The sequence below is a fragment of the Podarcis cretensis genome, assembly GCF_951804945.1.
Source record: "Podarcis cretensis genome assembly, chromosome: 11".
Taxonomy (NCBI): domain Eukaryota; kingdom Metazoa; phylum Chordata; class Lepidosauria; order Squamata; family Lacertidae; genus Podarcis; species Podarcis cretensis.
The window spans coordinates 48,274,859-48,297,638 of NC_137180.1; the positions used below are offsets into that span (position 1 = coordinate 48,274,859).

At 43.9% G+C, this 22,780-nt stretch overlaps 1 protein-coding gene across 2 annotated transcripts in view; it reads left to right on the plus strand.

Annotated features, from left to right (window-relative positions):
- The window catches only part of GDNF (glial cell derived neurotrophic factor), a 32,406-nt gene extending 10,078 nt beyond the window's left edge, over nt 1-22,328 (plus strand). Inside the window, exons 2-4 of one of the 2 annotated variants that reach the window (XR_013843356.1) lie at nt 6,784-6,966; nt 15,761-18,714; nt 18,820-22,328. Coding sequence is in view for 1 of the 2 variants with exons in the window: in XM_079995135.1 (XP_079851261.1) it covers nt 6,810-6,966; nt 15,761-16,254 (651 nt within the window). In the remaining variant the exon portion in view is untranslated. Of the gene's footprint in view, nt 1-6,783; nt 6,967-15,760 lie in introns of both variants that reach the window. The other variant, XM_079995135.1, reaches the window with a different exon arrangement.
- The last annotated feature ends 452 nt before the right edge of the window (nt 22,329-22,780 follow it).

Consider the following 22,780-nt stretch of genomic DNA (forward strand, 5'->3'; position numbering starts at 1 on the left):
GCAAGAGGCCCCATTAACAGAAGCACAACTCTAGTTAAGAACAGTTTCAGGTGAAGAACGGACCTCTGGAATGAATTAAGTTTGTAAGTAGAGGTACCACTGTACTGTGTTACAGTGTACTGTGTTACAGTGGTACCTCAGGTTAAGTACTTAATTCGTTCCGGAGGTCCGTACTTAACCTGAAACTGTTCTTAACCTGAAGCACCACTTTAGCTAATGGGGCCTCCTGCTGCGCCTCCGGAGCACGATTTCTGTTCTCATCCTGAAGCAAAGTTCTTAACCTGAAGCACTATTTCTGGGTTAGCGGAGTCTGTAACCTGAAGCGTATGTAACCCGAGATACCACTGTAGATAGGATAAGAATCAATACAAGGCAGCATTCTGTCTTTGTCACTGCCTGCTATCACTGGAGCTGCTTAGAGTTGCCACCTGATGGGTAAAAGATCAACTGCATCATGGCTAAAAATTCAGCAACTGCAGCTTCCATCATCACTGTCTTTACAGCAAAGCTGCAGCTGATTGGTGTTCTTTCCCACTTTCTTTGCAGAGCCTCTTTTGAGGAGACAAATGATCTCATTGACTTTGATAGGCTATATCCACAGCTCAGACAGCTTTAAATAACAATTCCTAGAAAGTGCAGTTCTGTGAGTTGGGACTAGGGAACATTAATGTAAAATCCTCAGCACAACCACCAGGTGACAGTTCCCGGAATCCTTTGGTCCAGCCATGATGGTTAAACTTGGATAAGGCAGATAATGTATTTTTGGGAGTGTACAGATGTTCTTAGTCAGACAGCCCACCCCACTAGCCAGTTAAGAAGAACTGGGAGTTTAAATTAATTTTTAAAAGCTTTAGTGCTTTTGAAGATGATTGGTCCAAAGTAAGCCAAAGTAAACCTGTTAGGGAGAGTGAGGAGACCAGGGAGTTGATTTTGAGTGTCATGAAAGGGAAACAGATTGTTAGTTTTTGTTCGTTACTATATTATATTTGTGTTTTTATATTGTGAACTGCCCTGTGTCCCTCAGAAGAAGGGCGGTATACAAATTCAATAAATAAAAATGAATAAAATTAACCATGGAATCATAGGTCACCTTGATGACCACAAATGTGTACGGTGGTTAGTTTTGTTGTCATCCTTGGTTTTATATGAAGAAGCAGCAAGGATCTATACATTGACTGAGCATTTTTGAAGTGTTGATGAGCACTGGAGATGTACAGGTTTTTTTGTTTACTATGCAGTCTGCCAATGGAGGTGTTGGTTTTTTGGTGGGTTTTGATTTTTTATTGACACACATAACACAATGCATGCAAATTCAAGATGATCTGTTTTAATTCTGGCTGCCTGGAGATGAAGGAGACTTACACCTGTTAAAGACTTGGGAGTTTTTATTCTTGCACAAGGTCTCAGAGTTGCCAGACCAGAACTCAAAAAGTGATACTTGTACTAAGAGTTAGTGACCAGCATAGCTTTTACTTTAAATTCCTTTATGCAGGAGGAGACAAGGAACCCACAGCTTCTTCCACCTGCTTTCACCTCACAGACATAGTGCCTGATTTACAGTGCAGCTCAAGACACCAGGAATCTTGTTCATTAACCCTGATGTGGAGGGCTAGATCCAAAGATTTGGGGCAGTGGAATTGGGCACAATTGTGTAGAAAGATGTGTATGTTAGGAAACGTACACTAAATAGCTGATATAGTTCCACGAGGATTTTTTTAAAAATGCAAACTGATATGGAAATGTGCCAAGCCAGCTTGGACTGTGGGCCATAGCTGTCAACTTTTCCCTTTTCTTGCAAGGAATACTATTCGGAATAAGGGAATTTCCCTTAAAAAAAGGGAAATGTTGACATCTATGCTGTGGGCTTAAGCTTAGGCTTTCAGAAACCCAAAGCCTGAGACCAAGCCAAAAGCACCTTTAGACCTCATCTCCAGCTTTGGCTTGGCTTTGGCTTCAGTTTCCAGCTTTGGATTACCGAAAGCCGCAGCTGAAAGCCGCAGCCAAAAGACAGGCCAGAGGTTGGAAGCTGCTGCCGCCGAATCCAGAGAGGGGCAGCAGCTGAAGGAGAAGGGCGCATGATGGCAGTGGAACATAATGCCCATGGCAGTATCCAGTGCCAGACTTATGTATAAGCTAAACAAGCAATAGCTTAGGGCCCCAGTCTCTTGGGGGGCCCCCCCAAAAAATAAAGAAAAAAAACTGGATGTACATTTCCAAAATATAAGATAAAAAACAAATAAAATAAAAGCTACATACAGCAACAGTGTATCCTGTTGTGTAGGCTCCTGTGATGTCAGTAATGGGCTAGTCCTGCTCTATAAAATATCACTGGTTTCTCATTTCTATATATAGGGTGCCTACATTTTGCATGTGCCAATGGCTTTAGATACCTATTAGGTCCATAAATCATCATATAGCATATATTCAACACAAAAAACAGCGGCAATTTGTTGTTGACGAAGGGCAGCTGGGCATATAAAGGGCCCCATTACCTCCAGTAGCTTAGGGCCTCATTCAACCTAAATCCGGCCCTGACAATGTCCATTGGCTTCTGCCACTCAAGGTGATTACCTCAGTCTGCTTCATGGATGTCCCAGCCCTTTTAAACACAGTGACACTTTTTGTGCATAAAAGATGCACAGGCCTTCACTTACTGGTGTCAGCTGCATGAAAATCGACCCATTGTGTCTTCTCTGGTGCCACCCAAATGCACATCCCAAATGTGCAAATGGGCCTCTTCCCCCAATGTTACATACATAAAGATTCCAGGGCAGCACCAAAAGGAACTCTTAACCCAATATGTGGTAGAATTCTACCAGAATTAATAAGACTAGCAAGGGTAAACACGGGTGTTTGAAATCCCACAGAGGGGGAAAGCTGCCTTTACGTGCCATGTGTCATTTATGCTAGTCTAATTTGTTCAGGCCTGGCGTTCTCTGGTCCATGGGGTCACGAAGAGTCGGACACGACTAAACGACTAAACAACAACAACAACAAAATTTGTTCAGGATGTGCTGCCAAAGTGGTCAAATCCAAATGTCTCATCTTCAAGGGGCTGTAGATAATGCTGTAATCCCGCTGAAATCCAGAAGTGTCGGATCTCCTGTTCGTGTAGAATTCATTTGTGTCCTTTGCCTTAGAAGCCCTAATCAGAGCTCCAAGGATACTGCTTGTGGTTACCCAGTGGTGAGGGAAAGGCACTCTGCACAAGCGTAATAGTGCTGATTTTTTTATTGTGGCAGAACTAACTAAGCCTTGCAGAAATGAGTCCTCTTTTTTTTTTTTTTTTACAGTGTAAACAGGTTTGCTTGCAGGGGTGGGGAGGGGATCCACCCTGGCTCTAATTAAGCACCTGCAAGTGCTCCGGTTTCCTTTGCCCCTGACCTCAGATCCGCTTGGGCAGAACTTTCCAAGAAAGACAGAAATGCCTCTCTGCTAGAACTATGTTCTGAAATATTTACAGTGGAATTTAATGCAGTCCACACACCAGCCTGCTCTTGGTGAGCAAGCTGAAAGGATGGGAAATGCCTGATTGGTCCCAGATTGCCCGTTTGCAAGGCGGATAATAGTTTCAACTAGGATAGGAAAACTCAGCCAAGAGACAGTTACACGTCCTTCCAGTTTTGCAGATGCCTCCTCCTGTTCTCCCTTCCCTTCCCTCCCTCCCTCTTTCTCTCTTCACTTTACCAGGCCCGACTGGTGCCTATATAACACTTTATGACTGAAAGTTGCCAAATCACTGCTACTTTGATGTGAAAGCCAAAGTATCCCACTTTCTGTAAAGTTTACGTATCAAAGGCCCTTTAAATGTAACCCAATCTGAATTCCCCCTTTTATAAAAAAAAAAAAATATCGAAAACATGCGGAACCAGGGGCAAACCTTAAGCTACGGAAGCTGTTCTGAATCCCAGTGCTAATGCACAGTGGGGAGTCCAGTTTGAGCATGTGCAAAGGGTCTCTCCCATAGCAACTAACAGTAGCGGTCAGTGGGACACAATGGGGCTTTTTGGCTTACCTGCCTTGCCAGTACAGTATTACGTTGCTTCCACTTGCTGAGAGAGCAAGATTATCTGCACAGTTCTGAGCAGGCATCCTACTCAGGAGGGGGTCATTTCTACCATGAGAGTAAGAAGACCCAGGTCAGAGCCTTTCTACTGATTATTTCCATTGGGCCATTCCCAACTCTTCCTTTTTCTTGTTCGCCACAAACTTGGAAGCTTTCGGCTAAAGCACTTAAAACCACATTAGTTGTTGCAACACACACATGTTGCCCAACCCACTACTGGCAATGGGGCAGAAGAGATATTCTAACATTTTGCATTTTAACGAGGAAGCATGTACAGTGGTACCTCGGGTTACATACGCTTCAGGTTACATACGCTTCAGGTTACAGACTCCGCTAACCCAGAAATAGTACCTCGGGTTAAGAACTTTGCTTCAGGATGAGAACAGAAATCGTGCAGCGGTGGCAGCAGGAGGCCTCATGAGCTAAAGTGGTGCTTCGGGTTAAGAACAGTTTCATGTTAAGTACAGACCTCCGGAATGAATTAAGTACCGGTACTTAACCCGAGGTACCACTGTAATTTGCACTTCTCGAACCAGTACAAGAACTGAAACACAGCTATCAATTGAAATTTGCACTTCTCTGTATTTTGTAACAGTCCTCTAACTAAACAGTGAGTCCAAAATGCATGTATCAGGGAGCTGCACTTTAAAATGCAGGCGTTAGTAAAAATATGATGGACAAAAATGCATTCTGTTGGGCAAAATTGTTTGCACAAATATGAATATATTGGGTAGAAGTCTTACAGAAATGTCTGTAATAGGAGAAAATTGTGCTAAAATTCTGCAAAATACAATGATTTTTTAAAAAAGAATAGTGATTTTTAAGCACTATGCTTAAACATGGCTGAAACAAGTTCCATGTTTTTATGTATATGATGTTTAAATCTCTCTTGTTTGGTTGCATTTGGGGGGTGTTGGGTCCCCCCCCCCCATTTCCAATCCCATGTAATTGAAGAAAAGGTTCTACATGCATGTTTGGATTAAAACTTAATATGCAAAATGTCCTGCTGCCATGTTCTGATTGGAAATGAAGCGGTATGTCCACCCTGAAACTTTTGCCCATACAAATGCTATTTTGAAGCAGATTGATTATTATTATTATTTATTAAATTTCTATGCCACCCATCAGCCTCAGATCTCAGGATGGTTCACAACGTAAAAAAATACAATATAAAAGCACAAAATACATGATAAAAGCAAGAACAAAAAACCCTACAAACCAATAATCATTCTTCCCTCCTCCAACCTGATATAATCCTGAGCATAAATAATCATGAATGCACCCTTAAGGCCGGGGAGAGGCCTCAGGCAGCCCAGTGCCTTGGGCGGCCCTGAGTGGGCTGCTCATTATGAGAGAAGGATGCTCTGTGTGCGCTCAATTATTACTTCATGGGGCTGAAGACAGGCCAGTCAAGTGCTGCAGAAAGCTCTGCATGATTGTTTTTACACGTGACATTTACCTCGGCTGCTTTTTGTTCGTTAGCTTTTAGATTTCCTGTGTCTCTAATATAAATGTGCAGCCTGGTTACAGTGGCGTAGTGTGGGTTGTCAGCACCCGGGGCAAGGCAAGTAATTTGCGCCCCCTAACCCATGGATTTGCGCCCCCTAACCCGTGGATTTGCGCCCCCTAACCCTAACCCCCAGATGTTGCGCCCGGTGCGGCCGGCCCCCCCTGCACCCCCCACGCTACGCCACTGCCTGGTTCGAGTGTCAGAGCTGGGAGACCAGGGTTTGAATCCCCATTCGCTGGGTGGCCTTGGGCTGTCACTGCCTCTTAGCTAACCTACCTCACAGGGTTGTTGTGAGAATTAAATGAGGAAGGGGAGAGACATGTACACCACCTTGAGCTCCTTGCAAGGGAGGAAGGTGGAGTGGAAATGAATAAACAATGATACTAAAAGGTACGGTTGATTTTTCAAAAATAGTATTCATGACACTTTCTCTCCTGTATGAACACAGTAACCAGACATGCTGGCAATGGGTGTGAGGGAAACTCAAGCGCTCGTGTCACTTGGGAGGGTGCTGTTGATGGAGCAGGGTGTGTGTGTGTGTGTGTGTTGGTGTTTGCTGTGTATCTGAAGGGTTGTCTGCTCCAAGCTCGGTTTAAAGACAAAGCGTAAGGTTTGGAACATAGAAACAGAGACCAGGGAAGGCCTTTGAGGTTTGCCATCAACAGTTAGCACCTGAACAGATCCACTGTCTGGCAGCAGCCTTTGAGAAGACATTGTTGGGTTCCTTTCAATGGCTCTTTAAAGCGAGTGCCCACCTCCTTTCTCCTCCCTGACCAGCAGCTGAGTCACAGAACCAGGGCCAGCAAGACGAGTTATTGCTTGCTTCTAATAAACATGGCCTCAGCGCCAAGCACTGTGTTTGTTATTGTAAGGGAAGATGGAAACGGCAGCGTTCTAGCCCCAGAAGACTTGGTGCTTTAAAGCAGACTGCCAAGATGGGGATATGAGATAGAGGCCAGGGATTGGCACATGGCATAAGAACATATAAGCCACACTACTGGTCTATCTAGCTCAGTATAGTGCACAGACAGGCAGCGGCTTTCTGGGGTTTCAGGCAGGAAGTCTCCCCCAGCCCTACTTGGAGATGCTGGGCATTGAAGAATTTTCTCTGCGTTCAGATGCTCTGCCACTGAGCCATGGAGCAGTGTGGATGGGATGAATGGAGAAGATGCAAAAGCTAATGTCATGTCTCTCTCCTGTTTGCCAGGGTCCTGTGCTGGAAGGAAATCTAAGATGAAGTTATGGGATGTGGTGGCTGTCTGCATGTTGCTACTCAACACAATCTCCACCTTTCCTCTTCCTGATGGCCAGACCCGCTCAGTGCTAGAGGGAACTGAAGACGATCACACCTCCAACCGGCTGCTGACTCCTTATGCTGGCCAAATGGACTGTAAGAAAAAGTTCCCTTTCCTCCTTTCAACTTCTATCTGTCTTAACTGCTGAAAAAAATGCTTTTGGTTGTCCTGGCACCAGGTCTGGACATTTGTTTAACCAGCTCTCCTGGGAGGGTTACTCCTTTCCCAGCCTAGAGCTGAGAGAGAGCTAAACCTAAAAGCAGAAATGTTGCAAGCATGACTGACGGCTCAGGCCTAGTCGTGCAGAAGCCACTGGGAGTTAAGAGGACTAGGCTGACTCATTCACCATGAAACTCATTGGGTCTGAGTGTTCACACATATGGTTATCACTGTGTTTGGTGGTTTTAGACTTTGGGAATGGTAGCCTGGTGAGGTTGTTGAGGATACCTTACTAGAGATTAGACGCCATGGTAGTCCAATTGCTATAAAACCAAAAAGATTCACAGGTGTCCTCTTGTGGGGCCACCACTGACTTCTCTACTTGCTTGCCCTCTCCTCTTTCTTATGAGGAGGTTGGATGTGAACCAGAAGTCTCTACATGCCTGGTTCCAAAGGAGTGCTGGGATTCCTTAACTCTAGTGATTCCATCAGCATTCTTGCCATTGCGAATAATCAGGAACATGTGTACTTTCAGTATACTTGCCGCTTCCTCTGCATGAATACAAGGAAGGGCAAACCTCTGTCTGTTTGTTTTGAAATCTGGCGGCACTGCTGAGTGCAAAGCATCCCTAATGAAGTCAATGAGGTGGCAGCTTTTGTTCGTGGAGAATGAGTCAGAGCTCACCAAGCGGAAGGAGACACACCAATGGCTGGGAGGCGGAACAATGCTTCTTGGGCTTAAATTCAAAGTCCATCAGCTAACTGGGCTCAATTAGGCTATGACAAAGAATCCCACATCTAGGTGCAAACTGAAGGCTTGTGCAGATTTGATGCTTTTCAGGGTGCAATAAGCAAACTGTGTCTCTAGCATATCAATATGCCAAATCACCTAGAAGCGCCAGATACCAGAAATAGGATTGCCGCAAATTACTGACAGTCCAGTTCCCCTCCACATCAGTGGAGCAAAATGAGTAGGAGACCAAAAGGGTTAGCTACATTTAGTAGTAGTATCTAAATGTGAAGTTGAAAGCTGGTCCCTAATGTCCAGCGGCCTAGTGCCGGATTTGTGTATAAGCTAAACAAGCTATAGCTTAGGGCCCCACTCTCTTGGGGCCCCCCAAAAAAGTTAAAGGAATAAAAAACGGGATGTACATTTCCAAAATATAAGATAAAAAACAAATAAAATAAAACCCACATACCTACATACAGCAACAGTGTTTTGTGTTGTGTAGGCTCATATGAAACATCATATGTGCAAAGTGCTTTAGATACCTATTAGGTCCATAAATTACCATTTAGCATATATTCAACACAAAAAACAGTGACAATTTGTTGTTGACAAAGGACAGTTGGACATATAAAGAAGATGGAAAGAAGCACGCAGCAGACTACAAGACTGAGCGGGCCACAGTCAGGTTCACGGGCCTGCCCAGAATATGCCACATACGCCCACTTCCCTTCTCCGCAGGCCACCCATGCTCATTGCAGCGCATAGGGCACTGTGCTCCCAGGGTAATTATTGTTGCTGCAAATCACACAATCCTCTCCACTGTTGCTTTCCTGTGAGAGAGAGGGATTCTCAAGCCTCTTTTGCCTTCTCAGCATCTTCCCAGCAGATGCAAAACCACATCTGCATTCTTTCGCTTTCTGCCTCGTCTGATCCTCCTCCTCTCTCGCTCTCTTCCCACTGGAATCTTTCCTGGGTTTCCCTCTTCACGTTTTGGAGAGAAGCCACATTTCCTTTCAAGGAATGATGCACGTTGACCAAAAGACCTAACTGTCTCCATTCCCTTCTCCTTCCACCCTGCTCACCCTCTGCCCCAGAGCGTAGACGAAGGAATGCTTTGGTGTCTTGTGAACTCGCTTTTCTTTTCTTATGAAAGTAGATAGGAGATCCTATGTAATCTCATGTCGCCCTTCCTTCAGAAGCCACCTTTGGCAGCCTTATTTTAATTCATAAAAGTATTTATATACCACTGTCTCACACAAAATATCAAGGCCAATAGGAGGTTGATCCCAAAATTCCTACTTGGCCCCCAAGTGACTGGTTCTTTCTTCATGGCTCCAAAAGTGGGGTGAATGGGTCATTGCAGAGGCTAAACCACTTCTGGCACAACGGAACACTGACAGAAGCCAGAATGCACGGAAACACCATTTACCTTCCCACCGCAGTGGTACCTATTTATCTACTTGCACTGGTGTGCTTTCAAACTGCTAGGTTGGCAGAAGCTGTGACAGAGCAGCGGGAGCTCACCCTGTCATGCGGATTCAAACCGCCGACCTTCTGATCAGCAAACCCAAGGGGCTCAGTGGTTTAGAGCACAGCGCCACCCACGACCCTTGTGAGAGTAATGCCTGCTCTATGAAGGGAAGCAGCTTCCCTTAAGCAATTGTCCACCACAGTGATGGGATCGTTGTCATACCCACCCTTCTCTATGCAAAAGGGAGCCCAAGAGTCTTCCTCTATGGAAGGCCAGCTACTCCCATCACCCCTAGCTAGCAAGGCCAGAGCTCAGGGATGATGGGAGTTGTAGTCCAACAACATCTGGGAACCCACAGGTTGAGAACTGCTGCTCTGTGGGTCAAATTCGCTCCCCATATAAAAGGTGATGGAGCAGCCTTCTCAAAGTTCATCCTGTTGGCCTTGGCGTGGCGTGCCAGCCAGTCAAGGCCATTTGGTCTCTGTTTTCTGTCCCTCCCCAGCTTCATGTCATTGGAAATTTGAAAAGCATTCCCTTTATACTCTTATCCAAATCATGTCATTAAAAAAAAGTTGACAAGCACAGGGTCTAGGACAGAGTCCTGCCGCACTCCAACCGAGATCTGCCTCTGGATTGGTGCAGAACCATTAATGGGCCTTTGCTCCCTAAACTGTTTTACTGCAAAATCAAACATTCCAGTTTTGTAGCTCTCAGCTACTGAATTTCTTTCTTTTACTCATGGCTGACTGACCTGCCTATGCAAAAAAAAGGACGCACATCTGCATAGTGTTTCCTGCGTGCGCAATTTATTCTGCAAGCAGAATTTGGGTCGCCTTGCAAAATTCTGTTATTCTGTTTGCCATTCGCATAAGCGGCCTGAAGATACCGTTCTTCGCCATGTGTCGAAAGCTTCCTTTGCCTCTCACAATGGCTTGCAAGGAGCAGAGGCGGACAGGTGGCAACTTCCTTCAGTGCTTCATCAAAGCCCTTTCCTGCGCCATGCAGGCCGACATGCAGTCCGGCGGCTGCGTGTCCGAGGGGGAATCAAGTGTACTCTGGGAGGAAGTAGCGGGCAACAGGTGAAGACCACACACACATAGGCACATATCAGACGGCATTTTCACCGGGCGGCCAAGTCTGTCCGTGCACAATGAAAGAATCATGCCGATCAGCTGTTCAGTAGGCAGAAGCAGAACTAAATCCAGTGCTTCCCCTCCCCTCCCCTGTCCGGCATCCCCCCAAATAGCTGCCTGGCATTATCGCTTATTTCCTAACAGGGCTCTGTGCATGCAGTCCTGGCAGCCAGATCGAGGGGAGGAACTGCATGGGCAGCAGCGCTTGCAGCCGCTAAGCGCTCATCCAACTAGGGCTATATGCATCCACCTGCGGGTAGACCGTGGCTTGATTGGGCAGATATAAATACCCTCTCACTTCCTGAATGAGATCCTGCTTGTGCTTAGGAAATTAAGCTTCATAACAGAGCGGGGATTTGGATGTTGGTTTCCAATATGGAAATTCAGTACAGTAATACCTCGGGATAAATACGCTTCAGAATAAGTATTTTTTGGGTTGCGCTCCGCAGCAACCTGGAAGTAACGGAGCGCGTTACTTCCGGGTTTTGCTGCTCACGCATGCGCAGACATCGTTTGCATGCGCAGAGGCAGCAAAACGCAGCACTTGCAGTCGTGTCTTACGTTCTGTTCAGGATGCGAACGGGGCTCCGGAATGGATCCCGTTCGCATCCCAAGGTACCACTGTACACTGTATTTTTGTTTAAACCCTGGTCTGCCCAAGTAGGATATATTGGGTGTGGAGGGGCAATTTTTAGGGGTGTGAAAAGTACCAAGGCCTCCTGCATCTTACGGTCTGTATCCCCAATGCCACCTCCTTCCTGTACCTGGGCTCTGATACCTGAAGAAAACTGGGAGGAGTGGGGATATTTTATCACTTTCTCCCTTGCCCGGCCCTTTCATGAAAATCAGACATCTCCACCATCGCCACACTTGAGGTGTCGCTGGGGTTGTCTCAGCTTTAGATGGCGGGTTCTTCCATTGTCAGATATCATTTGAGATTTATAAATGTAAAATATTTCCATCAATATTAACCTCCAGATAGTTCCCCTGCTTCTATTTAAAATTATTTTATTAGTATTTACAGTGGTACTTTTGGGTTATGTACGCTTCAGGTTACAGACTCCAGAAATAGTGCTTCAGGTTATTTTATTAGTATTTACAGTGGTACTTTTGGGTTACATACGCTTCAGGTTACAGACTCCAGAAATAGTGCTTCAGGTTAAGAACTTTGCTTCAGGATGAGAACAGAAATCATTCTCTGGCGGCGTGGCGACAGCAGGAGGCCCCATTAGCTAAAGTGGTGCTTCAGGTTAAGAACAGTTTCAGGTTAAGAACGGACCTCCGGAACGAATTAAGTACTTAACCTGAGGTACCACTGTATTACATTTGTATACTGCCCTTCATCTGTAGATTTCAGGGCAGTTCATAAAAATACAAGATAAAAATCCAAACATCCCTGGGGAAACCTTTTCACAAATGGGGAGCCACTGCAGAAACGGCCTGTTCTTGTGTTGCCACCCTTTGGACCTCTTGTAGAGAAGGCACATGAAGAAAGTTCTCAGATAATGGTCATCGGGTCTGGGTAGGTTTAAATTAAGGGTCGTTCATGCTGGATGATGTCATAAGTAAAAGGTAAATATAGGTCTTAACCACTGAGCCTCTTGGGCTTGCCGATTTGAATCCGCTCAACGGTGGTGAGTTCCCATTGCTCTCTCCTAGCTTCTGCCAACCTAGCAGTTCGAAAGCAGACCAGTGCAAATAGATAAATAGGTACCACTGTGGTGTGTTAGGTAAACAGTGTTCCCATGCACTCTGGAACCTGTCACGGAGTCCCATTGCACCAGACGTGGTTTAGTCATGCTGGCCACATGACCTGGAAAGCTGTCTGTGGACAAACTCTGGCTCCCTCGGCCTGAAGCGAGATGAGTGCCATACCCCATAGTTGCCTTTGAACTGGACCTAACCATCCAGAGGTCCTTTACCTTTACCTGTAGAGTTCCCTCTCCAACAGAGGTGTGTCTCACTTCTTCAATATACAGCTTTCAGTGAGTACAAAAGACACATCTCTTTACCTGGCCATTGACATCCGAGAAGTGTTTTCAGGGCCATCTTACCTGTAATAAATACCCCAAGGAACACCTCCCCCATATGAACTGACCTGGACCCTGCAATCATAATCTGATTTTAATGTGTTGAGATTTATCTGTATCTACCTACCTACCTACACACCTGCCCTTTGATCTTATGGTGAAGGGCAGTTAAGAAATTCAATAAATAAATAACATAAGAATATAATTCATGCAGATGGAGATTTTAGACAGTGGTTGAGGAGAGATTTAAACCCAGCTCTTGTAGACCCCCCCCCTCCAATTTTCTTGGACTAAAGTGTGAGATTATGGCTGCTTACACACCAGGTATTTAAAACGCACAACTTCCCCTGGGAACTGCAGTTTATACTAATGGTCCTGAGAATCATAGCTCTCCAAGGGATAAACTACAGTTCCCATGGTTCTTTAAATGTATGAGCTTTAAAGTTGCAGTTCCAGTTGCATCTCCCTTATCAGGTGAGAGGGAGAGGCAGAAACAGGCTGGTTTTAAACTCCAGATATAATGAATGTTTCAAAATAATCTGTAGGCTGGAGTTTAAAACCAGCCTGTTTCTGCCTCTCCCTCTCACCTGATAAGGGAGATGCAACTGGAACCATAATGGTGGAGGGGGACAACTAACTAAGCGACTTCAGTTCTGATTCCTCCCGCCCCAAAGTATTGGCTTGTTCCAGTCCTGCCTCAGGACATTAAACATGCCACCTGAGAGAGCGAGAGAGAGAGGAAACCAGGGAGAGTGTCAGATTTTGTGGGAATTCTAAGATGGAGGAAAGGTTGCCCTCTGTTCTTCCTCTGACACACTGGTGAGCCAGCAAGGAAGATAATGAACCTGAACACCATTAATCATTTAAAGATTATTTGATCTCAGCATCTTTGATGTTATATTCCGTTAACGAATGCCGCTGATGGGTCTCCATTTCACCCAAGCCGTGCACGAAGCCTCTTCTTAATACGAGAAGTTCCTTTAATTGCTTAAGCCCCGTCACCATTTCAGAAGGCCAACAGGTGAATTTTGATTCCTTTCTGGTAACGTCCATTACTGAGAAGGGCTTGTAACGCGAGTATTATATTCTGCTTCCTAGCCTGCTACGTCTGCTCATTTCAAACCAGGCTGCGGGAAGGTGAAAAGATGAGAACGGCTCATTGATTTCATGCACTTTCACAGGCCAGCGGTTGATGAACATCTAAATATACTGGGGTCAGGGAGGGCAGGAAGGATATTTGTTTAAGGCAAGGCCGGGGAGCACTTTTTCAGCTCAAGGGCCAGATTCTCTTCTGCACAACTTCTTGGGGGCCGCATGTATTTGTATGCCACCTTTCCACAGCTAAAACCATGCTCAAGGTGGCTTACAGCATGAAACAAATTACATAGTTACAAATATAACCATGGTAGTCAAAAACAATGAACAAAACACATCAAAAAGTACACAACCAAACTGAACAATTTCCACATAAATCAAAGCAAGGTTTCAAAATAAGGATACAAAAAATTAATCAGTAACAGCAACAATCTCCCCTGCTACAACCCTCCCTAAACTGTACCCCAATTAAAGACCAGCACACATTCCTCACCATGACCATGCAATATTTTTTCTTTTAAAAAGCATTTTCTTTGAAGAAAGTGCAGTCCCATTTATTTATTTATTTATTTATTTATTTATTTATTTTATTTTATTTTATTTTATTTTATTTTATTTTATTTTATTTTATTTTATTTTATTTTCTACACTAATTCTCTATCTGAGGATCTCATGGCGGTTTACAACATAAAAACACAAAAATACGTATCAATGTCAAAAACAATAACTATAACACACACACCCCAACACAACTTTGTTTGGATTTGCTCTTTTAAGAGGGGGACAATCAAGTTTTGTTCATAAAGCAAATTATCTCTCTTAATGTTAAGCTAGGCAAACACATATTTAACAAGATAGGGTTAGCCTGAGTGTAGTGCAAAGAGGGCTTTTTCCCACTGATAAAAGGATGGTCACATTTACAAGCCCAAATGTGCTTAAGATCTGGTTGGTGCCTTACAAAATGCTTCAAAATCTTTCAGAGTAACTAAGAAGATGGCACTTCTCACTTTAACCATATTCAACAAAGAGACATTATCAGTGTCCAAGGAAAAGCATGCAAGGGAATGTAAGGTAGGGCCAGAAGTGGATGTGCCCAAAGGTCCGCTAGAGAGGCTTGCAGAGCCACATTCAGCCCCCAAGCCTCTTTTGATTTAGGGTACAGTCCTCTCTAAAGCTATTCTGCTCATGGCACACCAAGAAGAATGGAAGATGCAGAGGGAAGATGGGTTGGATCCAAATACAACCTCCCAATGCATGATGGGGAACATGGTTCATACATTGCAGAGAAAGGATGCTTGAGGAATGCTACCATGGTGAATTTCTAGGTGAGCTGGCCTGCTCCTCTTGCTCTAACGTGCAGGTCTGAACTGAGCTACAAACCAGTCCTATGCATTGAGCTCATTCAGACTTGCTCCCAGGTGAGTGTGCATAGGATCGCAGCCGCAATTATCAAAAGATGCATTTAAATAATGTTCTGAGAAGAATTATGCATTCAGAGAGAAAGCATGCAAGAATATAAAATATGCCTCTCTCTCTCTCTCTCTCTCTCTCTCTCTCTCTCTCTGTGTGTGTGTGTGTGTGTGTGAAGAGTTTGAATTTGATATCCAGCTTTATCATTACCCGAAGGAGTCTCAAAGCGGCTAACATTCTCCTTTCCCTTCTTCCCCCACAACAAACACTCTGTGAGGTGATTGGGGCTGAGAGACTTCAAAGAAGTGTTACTAGCCCAAGGCCACCCAGCAGCTGCATGTGGAGGAGCAGAGATGCAAACCCTGTTCCCCAGATTACGAGTCCACCACTCTTAACCACTACACCACACTCTCTCTCTGTGTGTGTGTGTGTGTGTGTGTGTGTGTGTGTGTGTGTGTACTACAGTCATACCTTGATTCCAAATGCCTTGCGACTTGAACGTTTTGGCTCCTGAACGCCACAAACCCAGAGTGAGTGTTCCAGTTTGCCAATGTTCTTTGGAACCTGAACGTCCGACACAGCTTACGTGGCTTCTGATTGGCTGCAGGAAGCTCCTTCAGCCAATCAGAAGCTGTGCCTTCATTTTCAAACATCTTTGGAAGTCGAACGGATTTCCAGAATGGATTCTGTTCGACAACCAAGATGCGACTGTATAGACAGACAGACAGACAGACAGACAGACAGACAGATAGACACACATACACACATATACATATATACACGCCTGTATAAAAAAAGAGGTTCTTCTTCCCAATATACGTTCATCTGACAAACTATTTTCTTTCTGTATTTTCAAAACAGCTAATATTTCTGAGGATTATCCCAAGCGGCTTGGTGACGTAGAAGATTTCATTCAAGCCACTATAAAAATCCTGAAGAGGTCACCAGATAAACCAACGCCATATAGCTCCAAAAGGGAAAGAAACCGTCAACGTGCAGCAAAGAACAATAATAATTCCAGCAGCAGAAAAGGACGGAGAGATCCGAAGGGAAGAAACCGGGATTGTGTCTTAACTGAGATGCACTTAAATGTGACTGACTTGGGCTTGGGATACAACACCAAAGAAGAGTTGATTTTCCGGTATTGTAGTGGTTCCTGCGAGTCCGCTGTAACCGTGTATGACCAAATTTTAAACAATTTAACCCAAAACAGAAAGTTGGCCAGTGACAAAATCAGACCACAGCCTTGTTGCAGACCCATTGCGTACGATGATGATGTTTCGTTTTTGGATGATGACCTATCCACTTACCACATACTGAAAAAACATTCCGCAAAAAGATGTGGGTGTGTCTGACATCCTTTTTGGGTTTGATATTGCATTCCTGCTAAAGAAGGGTCCAAGGCTCCCAAGATGATGGAATGATGGCTTCAGAGGAAGGCAAGAGGACCAAGCATATGGGAGAACAACAAGAAGAAGACGGGATATAAATCAATCTAAATATAATAATGATGATAATAATTGTGGGAGCCTGGTTGTTAGAAATCCAACACAGGAGAATTGGATAGGATACAACCGCTGGGGCGTTTTGTTTCTACAGGAAGGCAAATAAGCATCAATGCTCAGGGGCAGAGATCCAAGATGGATGGAAGAGACTTACAACATTTGCTTTAAGGCGATCCACTGTTAGCAAACCCTGGCAAAGCAGGTGCTTAACAACACAATCTCTGTCAGATAACTTGCTCTGCTCCTCTTTGTTTTTTTTTCCTGTTATGGAATTGGAAGTAACAACCACCCACCACTGGCCTTGACCCTAAAATATTGGGCAGAGGGGCGGGGGATCCTTTATTTATTTATTTATTCCATAAAAATTTATACACGGCTAGATTGTCACAGAATCCTCAAAGTGGTTTACAAAAAAAGATAAGATGTTCGCTAAAAAAAAAAAAAATACAACAATGATTTAAAGCATAGAAAAAAGTTAAAACACAAAAAGCAGTTAAAACGACAGGTGCAAATACCTGCCGGCGAATTTCAACGGCAAATATCAATGGCGGATTTGCCACTTGAGGCAGAGCAGGTGGGAAAATGGAAAGAAGTTAAGTAGCAAGGTAGTAGAATGTGGGACTCTTAAGCCTGCTACTCAGCTTGCCCCAGGCACTGCCTTGGGTCAACAATTGGGGAGGTTCAGGCGCGTGCCTGTGATGTCATGTGCGTGCGACACGCATCACCAGGAGGTGAGGCATCATTGGCAGGAGGCCTTGCCCAGTGCTGTACAGCTTCGCTGGCTGCAGCTCCTCCTCTCTCTCATGCCCAGAAGGAACCTGCCTTTTGACCATGCTTGGCGGCTTAGCCTCTTCCATCCCTTTAATATTTGGGGGGCTGAACTCCCCGCTAAGGAATATTGAGGGGGCTGATGGCACCTCTGCTCCCTAGAGTTGGCGTGCCTGCAGCATCCCCTGGTATTATAGAAACCACAGCAGCAGCACTCCTGTATGTTCCCACCAGGATATTATGAAGTCCTCTCCTTCTTGCACCGTCAGAGTCAGGAGAACCCCCCCAGCTATGCTGTAGCTTCTCTGCTCAACAGTATCAGCTTTCACAAAACTAGGTTAACGTGAGAATGGAGAGGAACAGACTTTCCATGTACAGTAGTACCTCAGGTTAAGTACCTCGTTCCGGAGGTCCGTTCTTCACCTGAAACTGTTCTTAACCTGAAGCACCACTTTAGCTAATGGGGCCTCCTGCTGCCGCCGTGCCACCAGAGCATGATTTGTGTTCTCATCCTAAAGCAAAGTTCTTAACCTGAGGTAATATTTCTGGGTTAGTGGAGTCTGTAACCTGAAGCATATGTAATCTGAAGCGTATGTAACCTGAGGTACCACTGTACTGGGTGTCTCATGTTACCTGGTGGAGCAGGAAGTCGTGGCACTCTCAAAGCTCTCACACCACAGAGGTAACCTGAGTAGCAAGCCTAAGGTGTCAGCAAAAATATTTTTAGCCTGCCATTCGATACCTGCTTACGTGGGGATAAGGCCCATTGATCTTGTTGAGATTTGGTTTTTTTAGTAGATATGAAGAGGATTGCACTGTTGGTATATTGGAGAGCAGGGCTTCCAGTTAGCTAGCTAAAATTCCACACACTCTTGAAAAGCAGTTCCAACACAAAGGTTGTGAATTGAACTCAAGCACGATTATCGGAATTGGGGGAGAAATAAGAGTTTTCTTTTCATCTTCTCTCTGAATACAAGTTGTGTTTTTAACCACTTGCTCCTGCCTCGGCCGCGCCATGAAAAAAAAGTGTGGATCTTTTTTTCTTCTTGGTTTACAAAAAGGACTAAAGGTCACTTACTTAAAGGACTACATTTCTATTTGAGGTCGTCGTGAGTGAACAAAGACTACTTGGTGCAATGCATCCGGTCAGAGACAAATCTAGAGAAAATATTTATTGAGATTTAAGTTATTATGATGATGATTATTTATTATGGTTCGGTCTTGAGTTTCCTTTCCTTTATTTATTAAAGCTTCTTTCTTCAAAACAGGTGCCAAAGTTAACAATGAGACACAGATGCTGGGAACAACGGTCCATGGTTGATATATGAAATGCTAACTTTAAAAAAAAAATCACTTACTTTACCTTTTAAATGAAAAGCACAGAACCACCTCACAACTGATAGGCCAGTTCTGTAGTACCTCTACACACACACACACACACACACACACACACACACACACACGGTCTTGGCGGTATTCTTGTTTGGTGTCAGTGGAGCATTGTTGTGCAAGAGAAAGCATAAGCAGATTGCTGGTAGCTTTGTTGCACAATCAAATCTGGTGCACAATAGACTGTGCAATAGGTTTCCACTAGTTGGTATGGAGAATCCCTCTGTCGTACAACATTAAAATTCATCTGTCTGCTAGTGTTGCACTCCTGGAACTATTGAATGCAGTCCTAGGTACTTTAAATACTCAAGACACAGGCCTGTGACAGAAAAGTACATAAAATTTGCATATGCTAATTGATATGTATAGATGAAAATTTAGGTTTATGAGCAAATTAAGATGATGGATGCCTAGGGTATCACCAACAGAGTACTTTACAGCAAGTGCAGCAGCCCTGTAAGCAAAGTAAAGTGTTGGTGTTTTTTTTAGATTAAAAAAGGGCAGCAGAGGAGGAAGATCTGGGGAGCACGGAAAAAGACTTGGGTTCAAGTCCTTTGCATCTTCGTCATCCCTCCCCCGTACATGGCGATGTGTTTCATTACTGAACTCATTCAACTAGTTGCAAGTTCTGCTGGAGCGGGGAGCGCCATCAATCAATCGATGATTGATCACCCCAATCCAAAATAAGGAGATGTAACCATGAATTCAGGCTTATGTGCATGAAGCTTCTGTAGATGAAACTCTGGATGCTCAAGCGTATTTAGAAGTGATGCTCACCTAAGTCTTTTTGAAACATATTTGAATGCAAATCCCCATCCAGGACCACAAACAATTGCAGCTGATTAGAGCTTGGATCAGAGTCCACAACCTCATCATTAACACCCCCCAAAATACTATGTAACATTAGCTAGAATAATGGGTAGGGGAAAGTATAATCCTGTTAAATGGAATTCCCATTGACTTCAATGGGAGAATTAAGCATGTATTTAAAACCTTGTCCCCACTGCACTGACCTGGAGTTGAAAGTCCTCACTTTTTGGCTGGATGGTCCCCATCAACAGATTTTGAACCATTTTCTTCGTCAGATGGAATTTAACCAGTCCCCATAAGCTTTATTTTATCACCAATGAAGCAGGTTTGCAGAGAGTTGATAGTTTTGTTTTGTTTTAAAGTTACTGTTACATCACCCTTAATGAAGAGCATAATATGGCTGGAAAGATTCCAGAGCACTTAAGCTTTATACCTGTGCTGATAAATTTGACATGTTTCTGCAGCCTTGCAAAAGGCTTGGGCTTTAAAATATGGCGTTAGTTGCTGAAAATGTTATTCTAAAAAGCAGAGTAATTTAATATATATATATTTCTAATAGGGCTCTTTTTGCCTTCTCATTTTATGACACTAGGTATTGTACCTATTGATGTATTGCTGCTATACCTCATCTATACATATCAATTAGCATATGCAAATGTTATGCAAACCTATCTCCTCCCCCCCCCCTTTTTCAGAGTTCCTCTTTCTTTTCTGTTTTTGGTGATGCATAAGTTGTCGCCCTAGATGAGAAAGAAATTGAACCTGAGATGTTGTGCATTCAAAACCTTGACGCTACCACTGAGCTATGGGCAGTCCTCATTAATGTCAATAATTAATTCCGATTTAGTCCTTAATGAAATTTCCCTCCCTGCCCTTCTTAAAGTTGTCTCTTTCAGCAAATGTACGTAGCAGCTCCCTATCACTTAACAGGACACGAAGCAAGCACTTTTTCTTACTTGCCTCTGGCTTGCATTAATTGCTGCCCAGGGTTGATGTGCAGAGGGAGGTGACAGCAAAGCCACTCACACATTTATTTTGCCAGCATGAGTTGGCTATGGAGTGCAGGTATGAACTGCATGTACATCCAGGCTCACCACCCCCCAAGTTAAAACTGGGATGCCTCTTAAATCTTGCAGCTTTTGGGGCATTTCATACTAGGAGGACCAACTCATTCTATCCTTCTGGTAGAAATTCACAAACCCCCTTTGTTGCAGCAAAAGCATCTATTTATTGGCAATTGCCTAACCTTGGAGAAAGCAATCCCTTACAAGGTATCAAATCAATGTCTCCTGTATTTAATGAGTTTAGTAGTCAAAGCAGAAGACCACCAGGTTTTATATGGCCTTCCAAGATGGTGCATGAAGCAGAGAGATGAATGATCTAATTTAGAACTAAGATATATTCAACGGCAATTAGTCCTATGTGGAAAAATACATGTAAGCATGTTATTTTTAAGTCAAAGAGCATCAGAGTATGCATGTGCTTTGCTGAATCTACAGCAGCATTCTTTGGTATGCAAGGGTTGCATAATGAACTTTTTTTTACAAAAGAAAAGAGATGGTTTCTATAGCAAGAGCTCTAAATATATTGAAAAAAGTCACCAAGAGTGCATCCAGGTCAGGAACTCTTTTCACATTTCTTTTTTTTTTACTAGTTTTGCTTCTCTTTGCTGTGGATCACATCTTTGATCCTGTTCCATTGGTTTCAGTGGGTGGCATTTATACACATGCTTAACACTCCACTGAAACCAAGGGCCCTTAATTAAGCTGGACTCTGTCCAAGGAAAGACTCTGATGTCAAAAATAGACAATGGTCATGAGGACAGACAATGCACCAGACAACCAGACACACACTTTTGCACCATCCAGACAACACAGATCATGCACACACACTCCTTCCTGCAAAAAAATTATATTTGCATCCAATTGCATGAAAAAATGTTGGTCTAGACATATCACAAATCCTGCTTGTTCTTTTTAGCAAGCCAAGATTGTTTTGCTTCCTAAGATGAACCCATAGAAAACCCAGATTCAGCCAGGGTGTTTTCTGATCAATTGTCCTTTTGGGATGTGTTGTGCTTAAATGACTTGTTCTCCTAAGTCAGGCATAGGCAAACTTGGTCCTCCAGATGTTTTGGGACTACAGTTCCCATCATCCCTGACCACTGGTCCTGTTATCTAGGGATCATGGGCGTTGTAGACCAAAAACATCTGGAGGGCCGAGTTTCTCTATGCCTGTCCTAAGTCAACACATCAGGCTGCAACTCAGACAAGGTCACTCACATTCAGTTTGAAATTAATGTGTGTGATGTTAATAGCAGTCCTTTAGGCAACATTTGGGCACTTCCAGACTGTGACTATTTTGGGGTGGGATTCAGTGTCATATGAGCAAATTCAGGTTGTGAAATTATGGCTGCTTGGGAGAAATGTACTGGGAAGTGTAGGACAACACTTGCTTTAAATTAGAATAAATGCTCCGCTTAGAACATGCAGTCTGATAGTGTAAGAATATTGGTTCGTACTCTTATGTTCACCTTCACTCTAGTCTGCATTGGCCACTTAGCATAGTGCTGGCTGCACAAAGCCTGATCGCTGAGTCATACTGTTTGCTCAGATTAGCTTTCAGCACCTTAACCAGAGTCAGTTGAGCATTTTCAGTGAGCCTTCGCTAACAGTTGATAGTTTGCTCCATCAGCTTTTCTTCCAGGGTCTCAACCTCTAATGGCAGCCTAATGCTAACATTCGGAAACTACAAAAAGGGTAAAGTTTGTGATTTTTTTTCTCCGCGTAAAATCAACGTCAAAAACAAGAGAGCATTTTTCTTTTGGGATTTTAACTTTACCACCAATTTACGTCTCAAACATTTGTGTTAACCAACCAAAGTTCTCTACAGACTTTATTTTTGTACAATATGCATTTTATAAACTTTTTATGAAATAAAGCTCATTTCTATTGTTACATGGGCCTTAATCTTCATTCATGCACTACTTTACTAATGACTTTTCTTTGTCCTTTTTCAATCTGAGATGTGAGCAGAGTATCAAGTCCAGCCAGATTTCTGTCTTTTTCCACCATTCCCCTTCTGCTACAGATGAGAAGTATGAGAATGCCCAATCACAGGTAGGGTTGGGAGAGAATCCTGCTTGAAATCTTGGAGAGCTGCTGCCAGTCCGTGCAGACAACACTGAACTAGATGGACCACTGGGTCTGATTCAGTGTAAGGCATCTTCTTATGTTCCCTGGAGTCTTTGGGGGAAGCCATGACTATTTACAACAGTGTGATACTGCCTTAAATGCATAGAGCAGATAGGGCAATAGTCAGAGGTCAAGTGCCTTCAGGACCCTTGGCAGACACTGAAGAGGATCTTAGGCAACACATTCCTACCTGCTAATTCATGTATTACTGTTCC